Below are 8,638 nucleotides of genomic sequence, written 5' to 3'. Positions count from 1 at the left end.
AAGTATCATTGATAGCCAATCACATTTGAGCTTGAGTGATTCAGAGAAGGGAAAGAAGAGTACATTTTGTGTTGGCTATTAAATTATAGAGTTTCTAGGTCATGATTATATATACATCATACCTGATTTCCAATGTTCTTTGAAATATAAATCGACATGGAATTTCACTATTGATTTGCTCTTAAATTCCTGAAAAAAAATCTAAATTTTTTTTACTCATTAAATGATCTTACTCATTATTCAATGCCCAATAAATGATGTTACTCATTATTTTTCATTTTAACTCGTATTTATTAATTGTATTAGGTTAATACAATATAGTTAAATATTATATTGGCTATTCATCTATTATAGAGTTTTCAGGTCATGATTCTTCGTACTCTAGCTACTTATATTATAAAATATACCTGATTTCCAATGTTCTTTGAAATATAAACTGACATGGAATTTCACTATTGATTGGCTCTTAAATTCCTGAAAAAAAATTGGAATTTTTTTTACAGAAGGTGGCCCAAATTCAATACTCATTATTTGTCACCTTAATTAGCATTTATTAAATGTATTAGGTTCATACAATATAGTTAAATATTTCCCTCGAAGTTCCTAGATCTTCCTCTTACTCTCTCTGGCATCGTCTCTCGTCAGGATTCCAATCGGCGAGAGCTTCTTCGAAGGTACGGATCGATGAATTTACTCGTTAATCTCACTGCTTGCATGAGGATGAGAAGTTTTGGATCCAACTTGACGGATCTCTCGATCAAATCTACATGTAATTGATTGATTTCCTGCGATTTTGCGGTTAGAATTTCGTCGTACTATTGTCGACGCAAATTGTACCTCCTATGCCGTTTCCTAGTTGGTTGAAGAATCATCTGGTTTAGCTTCTCGGATGAAGTATTTAGTGAAAATTTTGAGGTTTAGGGCCAATTTTTGCTTTTGAAATTCCTTAGTTTAGTTCTATCGCGTAAGATTTCAAGCGTTATTAGTTGGAGAGTGCCCTAATTTGGTTATGCATTTGATATCTGGGGTGTGGGTGTGAAATTTACGATTCTTTCTGCCGACAAGAAAATACAAAACAGTTTTTTCAAAGACGGTAGACATTCTTGAGTGTATTTTTTATTTCATTTTTAAAGGATTGAGAAGGTCCGCATGCCGATATGCTTTTTAATTGCATTTCTTTGCATGTCATTGGATGAGGAACACAATAAAATTTTATCTTAATAACATGCGAATAAATCAGTCTTTCTAACTAGGTTCCTGTATTGAACTTCTGTTCTTGTTCTTGAAGAGGGGAAATTCTTCATGGCATTACGAGAAGAGCAGGGAAATTCAGAAATGAAAGCCGGTGGCGATGACGATTTGTCTTTATTTAACAAAGAAAACTTGCAGAGCAACCTGAAAACCATTCACTACAGGCAATTTTCTTACCCTTTTCATTATTTCCTTGGAACTTTGTGCTTTTAATTTCCATAAAATTGCTCCTACTTTGGTATTTTCCAATCAACTGCAAAGTTTTGTCAGCCGCTGCGCTTGCAACAGTCTTCAACGGCAGACACGTCTAGGGTTTAGGAAAAAACCCTCAATTTATTATGTGTTAAGGACTGGTATATATACCAGCTTACTCAAGGGTGGGAGCAGTAGGAGTAAGTTATAAGTGGCCCCAGACAAAGTAAGGAAGAGGATCGGAAATAATAATGAGTTATAGAAATTGGGTATGTTCACTTATGATCCAATACCATTTACAAATGAAGAGAGAGAGATAACATCTAACAGTTTTTATCACCACTATTTATATTTATTTAACAAGGAAGCTTGCAGAGCAACTTGAAAGTCATTGATTACAAGAAATATTCTTACCGTGTTCTTTTTTCTCCAAACATTTGGTGGCGTTTTTATTTCCATAAAATTGCGGCTAATTTTTTTGATGCTAAATACCTGAGGAAAGCCTGCCCCTGCTAGCTAAGATGATAGATATTCCTGGTGCACAGAGTCTCTATTTGGAGTCTCTTCCTGACCAGGCCTGTTGGTTGGGATGGGAATAGCTCAGGCCAGTGAGTCTCTTCATTTGATGAAAGCACTCCACCATTTCAAAGAAAGCTTTGCATTGTCGCTGCGGCCTACGCACCCCACTCCCTCAGACAATGCACTGAACACTCCAGTCTTGAAGCGCCCTGGAAAAATGGCACGTACAAGTATAGTTCAGGGACGCGGACAGGACGTTTTTTTTGTCCCAGGACGAATAAATCGTCCTGTCCGAGGATACGGACGAATTTCAGGACGAAGATTTGTCCCGGGGACCACCGGACGGGATGGTTTTCATCCTGTAGGACGAAAAAACCGTCCGTCAGGAGGTATTGGACGATGGACAGACGGATGTGGACAAAAAACCGCCGGATTCACCATCCGACGGTTGAGATCTCGCCACGTGGCCTTGCTATGACAATTTGCATCAAGGTCCCTGTATTTTATCGCGCATGCAAACTGATGCCGCTCAGAATTAATAGTACATATGTCCATTTGCATTCTCTCTCCTCCATATTTCCCTTAAAAAACTTAGAAAAATCTATATTGATATATTAAAAATATAAAATGGGTTTTCTTCGTCCGGGACAAATTTCGGGACGAAAATTCGTCTTGGGAGGACTGGACGGGACGAAAAACCGTCCCGGTATGATTGGACGGGACGGTTTTTTTATCTTTGGACGAAAACCGTCTCGTCCTTCGTCCCTGAACTTACTCTGGATGTTGGACGGGACGAAATTCGTCCCGTGACGTCCATCGTCCACGTCCGGGACGATCCGGAACTATACGTACAAGTGATGGGATCCTTGAGAGGATCCGCAACCTATCTAGGAGTAGTTTCGTCATGTTAGCCCACAGGGGCATTTCAGTCATTTGGCTGTTATGTATTTCCTTTAAATAGGGATGCCCTCCCACAGGGGCATTTCAGTCATTTGGCTGTTATGTATTTTCTAAAGGGATGCTCTCCCTTTAGGAGGGCAGCCAAGAAGTAGATTGAAGTAAGGTCTTCTTGTCTCCCCTCTCCTCGTCTAGGTCTGGTCTCCCTCTCTCCCTCAACGATCGCCTCCCCCCGTGATCGTCTCTACTTCACCGCGTCTTCAGACTGCTCGTCCCTGGTCGATCCCTGTCCCATCCGTTCCCGTTTCACCTCTCTACCCTGGGAACTTCTACCTCGCCTCGTCCTCTACCCTCCTTCCGATACGAGCCTAGATCCAGGTTCGTAACAACAAGCCACATATAGGGAAACTTGCACATGTAGTTCGGTCCAGGGACCCCGGTATACTGTACTAATATGTGTGGGTCCCTCTAATTCGAGTGAGATTATCATCGCACACAGCCAGATATGGTTTGCTACTCCTCTGTTCCTCGTATTGGTTATCTCTTGAATTTTTTCGCGACGTGGAAAACTCTTCTTTGATTAACAAGGGCAACTTTAAATCCATTTATTATGCATAATATTTGCCGAAATTTAGTGTCCTTTTATTTTTATAGAATTGCACCTTATTGTTTTTGGTGTTTTCTACTAAATTGAGGAGTTTTTTTTTCTTTAGTCGGACGTTCTTGTCGATAATTGGAGGGGTGGTTGCCGGAATTTGGGGATTTACTGGGCTGGCTGGCCTTATTTTCTACATACTGATCATGGGCGTTACTTCTCTGGGGCTTGCTGCAAAGGCAAAGTTTTCTGTTCAAGCATACTTTGACAGTTGGAACAGGATTATTCTAGATGGTTTCCTCAGCGGGCTAATGGTAATCATTTATACAGTTGTCTGCAATAATAATTGAAAGGTTTTTTTTTCATCTTGATCAACCTATCATTTTTAATTTTTTTTGTTTCTTTGTTTTTAATTTTTTTGCCTCACCAGAATTTAAGTGAGTAGAGGAATTTTTAGAGCAGAAAACTAAAAACGGGAAAAAGTATTGAAATAAAAAAATATTTCCCACCCATTTTTTAATTGTAAACTGAGCTGCCTTCTTTCAGTGGCCTAACAATCTTTATTTTTGCTGCCTCCCATTCAAATTAGACAGAAATCTATCAGTTTGAATTTTTTCAATTTCAACTTTTAAAAGGATGATGTTACCCTCTCTTATTTACGCTATTTAATTGATTAATTTTCCATTTTTTAAAATTTATCTAATCCATTTTAATCATCTTCCCTATTTTTTTCCATTTTATTAATATCTTTTTCATATTTTTTTGCAGTCGTACGTGTTGTTCTGGACGTATCCTTTACCATTTTCTTTGAATAATTGTTCAACAAGTCGTATTTTTTTCTCTTTTTGCCATATCTACTGCCCATAAAAACCTCTCTCTTTTCCCAATTTACATTACCCGTGAAATCAAAATCTTTATACTTTTGGCCTCTAAAAGTTTATTTGTATCTTTGTCTGAATTGACATCGTAACATGAAGATTCATATTCACTTTGTTACCTGCACGTAAACTCGCCCCTTCATCTTCATCTCTTGCCCTATCATTTCTGCTTATACTTTTGCTTATATATCGTCAACTCTGTCTGCGCGTTCCTCCTTAAACATGTCCAGATTTGCTTATGACATTGTACATATTTTCTGAGGAAGAAGAAGATTAGAGCAGCTTATAAACGTGTTGCTCAGATCATAGTCGGTTCGACTAATAAATTGGACAGCCTTTTTTTGGAGGAAGCTTCCGATTAATGTGCGTTATTGAATCATTAGGATATTAATTTGGCTTCTTATGCTACATTTTAATGTTATTTATTGGCAGTAAGCGCTTACAATCTCTTCTTTATGAACCATGAATTCCGTATTCTTAGATTTTCTTAAATCTTAAATATTGAACTTGCCAAATTATCTCTTAAGCACCTCGATTTTGCAAAATCTGAACCGAGGCTATTGAATTGATAGTAGAAAATTTAAGGAAAAATCCCGAGATTGTTTCACTGTCCCATCTTTCCACATGAGAAATGTGAAAAGCGGTATGATAATTTCTGAAACCATATAAAATTTATGATTTTTTTGCCATGAGAAATGTGGATAAATTTCTTAAGAAAATTTTGATATTACATGAGAAATCAATTTGCGAAGAAATGCAATATTGATCAATCTCTCCTGTTTCCTTATCTTATTTATGATTTTTTATTGGGCCAAAAGGAAGGATTTCTTGGAATTATTCATAAAAGATTTTCTAGCAAAATAATTTTCAGCAGCCTAAGAAATTTAAAGTGTTCTCCTTACAATGTCTTTCCTATAACATGAATGCAACACCAACAAAGTACATGGTTGAAATCCTATTTATGATTTTTTTTATTGGCCAAAAAACAAGGAATTCTGGGAACTATACATGAAATAACATTATCTAGTAAAATAAATCTTCATCAACCTAAGATGAAGTCCTCCCATCATTACTGCGTTTAATCTGAAGTGCTGCCCTTACAATATGCCCCCTGGTGATAATCCCCACCTTCAATCCAAACAAGCAATTAGAGAGAAGTAAAAAATTAATAAAAATCTTTGAATTTTCGTGCTGTGGAAAAAGAAAAAACAATCTTACCAGTCTCCCCGCGCTGTCAACTACTGGAAGCCTGCGGTACTTAGTCTCCAGAAGCAGCCTGTTATTTAATCAAAAACAGTAACTCAGTGTTTTTTTTTCTTTTATTATTGTTTTTTTTTGGCATGAGAAGTGCATTTTTTTGTTTAGATACTACAATCTTAATATTATTAATCCAGTACCTTGCCGCATCTCCGAGGTTAGTAGTCTCTCGCACAACAAGAGGGGCCGGAGTCATCAAATCTCCAATTACTTTCCCGTTTGTCTTGCTCAATAGCCTCTGAATCTCGTTGAATGTCTGCAAGAATCAGTTTTAGAGAGAGAAGCATGAAAGCGAATTATTGTTATTTTCGTAATTATTTCTGTTGGAGACACTAAAGATAGATAGTGGGTGTTCTTCAAGGGAAAAGTTCCAAAGATACTATTGATCTTTTTATTGCATTTTGATGGATGAGAGAGAGAGAGGGAGAAGAGAGAGAAATTTGAATTTTCTAAACATGTTTTGGGAAGTAGGTAAAATATCGTAAAAAAGTAACTTTGCATACTTTCCAAGTGCTGTCAACTTCGGGGAATAGAGCGCTGTCGCTCCTGGCTCCTGGTTAAGAAAATTAAAGAAACAAGGTTAAATCATGGAGATTTTTTTCATAATCATAAAAGTTTTTTTGAAGTATTTACCGGAAATGGAGTCCAGCGCAAGTAAATCATAGTCAGAAACCACGCCAACCTGTAAAAAATCAAATATTAGGTTACCCGGAATTCCCAAATTTGAATTTGGACTTTAAATCAAATTTGGGAACTTTCTCTAGAATAGATTACGAAATCTCAATTATAGACTTCCCAAATTTTGAATCTATTTTCGAAATTGGGTAAATGATTTTTTAGGGAACTTTCTCTGCTTTAAAAATCTCAGCCACCAATTTTCAGGATTAAAAAATTAGAATCTGATTTTAGAAAAATAATTTCCATCAATTTTTAGAATTTCCACAATTTGACTCTGGATTTTAATAATGGGTCGATCGCTTTCAAGGGAATTTTCTCTGGAACAAAAAAAAGGCAAGAAAGAGAAGGAAGAATTAACTACCAATTTCCAATCGTCATCAACAACAGGGAAACCAGTAATTCTGTTCTCCACGAGGATCTCCAAGGCTGCAAGAACAAACATTGATATTATTTTTTTCTCGATTCTTAGAATATACATATTGAATGTTCTTTCAATGAAATATTTGATAAAATAGTAGAATTTTGCACAAAAAATTGGAGGAAATTAATTACCTCGGTCGATGGTGGTGGAGGGATTTACAACCTTCAAATCTTCCTTCTTGGTCATGAAATCGCCAACTCTGTAGATGTCGTTGTTCACCTGCAATTGATCAGAACAGAGAAGGCAAATCTTTAGATTTAATTCTGAAATCCGAAGATTTTCGAAGAGAAACAAGTAACAAATCTGAAGATTTCAAGTTTCGCTGAATTGAACAGAATCAATTTTCAAATTTTCAGATTTCAAATTTCGCAGAAGAGGAAAGATGAGAAATCAAATCTGCGAAACAAGTTCCAAATCTTCAGATTACAAGTGATGTGAAGAGCAATCATCATTTTTTTTGCAATCGACTATCGCAGAATTCAAAATAACCGCGGGTTCCGGCAAGAAAACAAGTATCAAATCTCCAGATTCAAAATTCCGCAAAAGCAAAAGGAGAAAAAGTATCGATCCTTTAAGATTTCAAATTTTGCAGAAGGACAGATCCGCGTTCTTCGACAAGAAAAAAACCATAAAATATTCAAATTCCGAAGATGCGAAGAACAAGTAATTTGAATTCCGAAGAAGAGAATTCACAATTTTAAAGATCAATTTCAAAGAATTCGCCACAAAACTCGAATCCAAGAAAGAAAAACCCATACCGGAGACGAATTACTGCTCATAAGAGCCCCGCCGGCGGCGAAAACGGCAGACCTAACCCGATCGAGAATTTCGACTTCCGAAGAAGAGAATTCAAAATTTCGAACAACAATCGGCTTTTCTCTTGCCAGAAAACAAGAAAACTCGAATCCAACATAGAGAAACCCATACCGGAGACGAATTACTGCTCAGAAGAGCCCCGCCGGCGGCGAAAACGGCAGACCTAACCCGAACAACGCCGCGAGAACACCCCGCGGACGCCGGGAACGCGACCGCGGCGGGCGAAATCGAAGAAAGCCCGATCGAAGGCCGATCGGAAGCAGCTCGCGAGCCAGGGCCAGCGAGGAAGCAGCGCTGCGCGACGTCGGCGAGCGCGAAGAAGCCCATCGCAGCAGCAAACCCCTTCCTCTTCGAAGAAGGGGGGAATCAGTAGAAAAATTGAAGTATATATAGCGAGAAATTCTCCTCCGGGCGAGATTGAGCGAGAATTGAAGAGCTCGAACTGGAGATCGAGATGGATTGTGGGTTGGGATTGCGATTGATTGTTGTTGAGGAAGAAGAAGGGGGGAATTGGGGAAGAACGCGCGAGGAAGGAGGGGGGGTGGAGATATGAGGAGGGGAGGAAATATCGGGTGGTTTTGTTTGTCGTTAATATAGGGGGGGGGAGGGGGGGGGGGCAACGGAGACCGCTCACCCCACATCTCATAATTCTTACCCTTTCTTTATCTCTCTATTTATCTCTCTTTTTCTCTCTCTCTCTCTATCTTTTTCTTTCTAATTCTCTCTCTATCTTTATCTCTTTTTTCTCTCTCTCTCTCTCTCTCTTATTCTCTCTCTATCTTTATCTCTCTTTATATTTATATCTCTCTCTCTCTCCTTATCACCGTATCTCTCTCTTTCCTTCTTATTCTCTCTCTCTCTCTCTCTTATTATTCTCTCTCCACCTTTATCTCTCTATATCTCCCCTATCTTTCTCTCTCTCCCTATCTCTCTCTTTCTTTCTCCCAATCTCTCTCTCTATCTCTATTTCTTTCTCTCCCAATCTCTCTCCCTATCACTATTTCTTTCTTTCTCCCAATCTCTCTCTCTCTTTCTCCGAATATCTCTCTCTCTCTTTCTTTCTCTCTATGTCTGCCTATCTCTCTCTTTTTCCAAATCTCTCTCTCTTTCTCCAAATCTCTCTCTCTCTCTTTC

General features: G+C 38.1%; 2 protein-coding genes across 2 annotated transcripts; one reads left to right on the top strand and one right to left on the bottom strand.

The window, feature by feature from the left end:
• Positions 1-563: 563 nt before the first annotated feature.
• Positions 564-4,792, top strand: LOC144712819 (Rab5-interacting family protein). The gene is made up of 5 exons (XM_078587150.1): positions 564-674; positions 1,289-1,415; positions 3,573-3,768; positions 4,223-4,242; positions 4,563-4,792. Exons 2-5 carry the CDS (start codon positions 1,303-1,305, stop codon positions 4,591-4,593), a joined length of 360 nt encoding a protein of 119 aa, XP_078443276.1. The 5' UTR covers positions 564-674; positions 1,289-1,302; the 3' UTR covers positions 4,594-4,792.
• Positions 4,793-5,276: 484 nt separating this feature from the next.
• LOC144712818 (CBS domain-containing protein CBSX1, chloroplastic-like) lies at positions 5,277-8,069 on the bottom strand. Its single transcript, XM_078587149.1, has 8 exons — positions 7,616-8,069; positions 6,820-6,907; positions 6,629-6,693; positions 6,223-6,271; positions 6,093-6,142; positions 5,730-5,845; positions 5,551-5,608; positions 5,277-5,460 (listed from the first exon to the last, which is right to left on the bottom strand). Exons 1-8 carry the CDS (start codon positions 7,829-7,831, stop codon positions 5,380-5,382), a joined length of 723 nt encoding a protein of 240 aa, XP_078443275.1. The 5' UTR covers positions 7,832-8,069; the 3' UTR covers positions 5,277-5,379.
• Positions 8,070-8,638: the final 569 nt, after the last annotated feature.

The sequence above is a fragment of the Wolffia australiana genome, chromosome 15, assembly GCF_029677425.1.
Source record: "Wolffia australiana isolate 7733 chromosome 15, ASM2967742v1".
Taxonomy (NCBI): Eukaryota; Viridiplantae; Streptophyta; class Magnoliopsida; order Alismatales; family Araceae; genus Wolffia; species Wolffia australiana.
Note: the sequence above shows the minus strand (reverse complement) of the source record. Positions and strands in the feature narration are given on the sequence as shown.

Excerpts from the sequence above, each read along its gene's own strand:
- LOC144712819 (XM_078587150.1), top strand. The coding sequence starts at position 1,303 with ATGGCATTACGAGAAGAGCAGGGAAATTCAGAAATGAAAGCCGGTGGC. Across the intron at positions 1,416-3,572 it reads CTGAAAACCATTCACTACAG|TCGGACGTTCTTGTCGATAA; the intron begins GCAATTTTCTTA and ends TTTTTTCTTTAG. Across the intron at positions 4,243-4,562 it reads TCGTACGTGTTGTTCTGGAC|ATTTGCTTATGACATTGTAC; the intron begins GTATCCTTTACC and ends AAACATGTCCAG.
- LOC144712818 (XM_078587149.1), bottom strand. The coding sequence starts at position 7,831 with ATGGGCTTCTTCGCGCTCGCCGACGTCGCGCAGCGCTGCTTCCTCGCT. Across the intron at positions 6,908-7,615 it reads TGAGCAGTAATTCGTCTCCG|GTGAACAACGACATCTACAG; the intron begins GTATGGGTTTCT and ends GATCAATTGCAG. Across the intron at positions 6,143-6,222 it reads TGCGCTGGACTCCATTTCCG|GAGCCAGGAGCGACAGCGCT; the intron begins GTAAATACTTCA and ends TTTCTTAACCAG.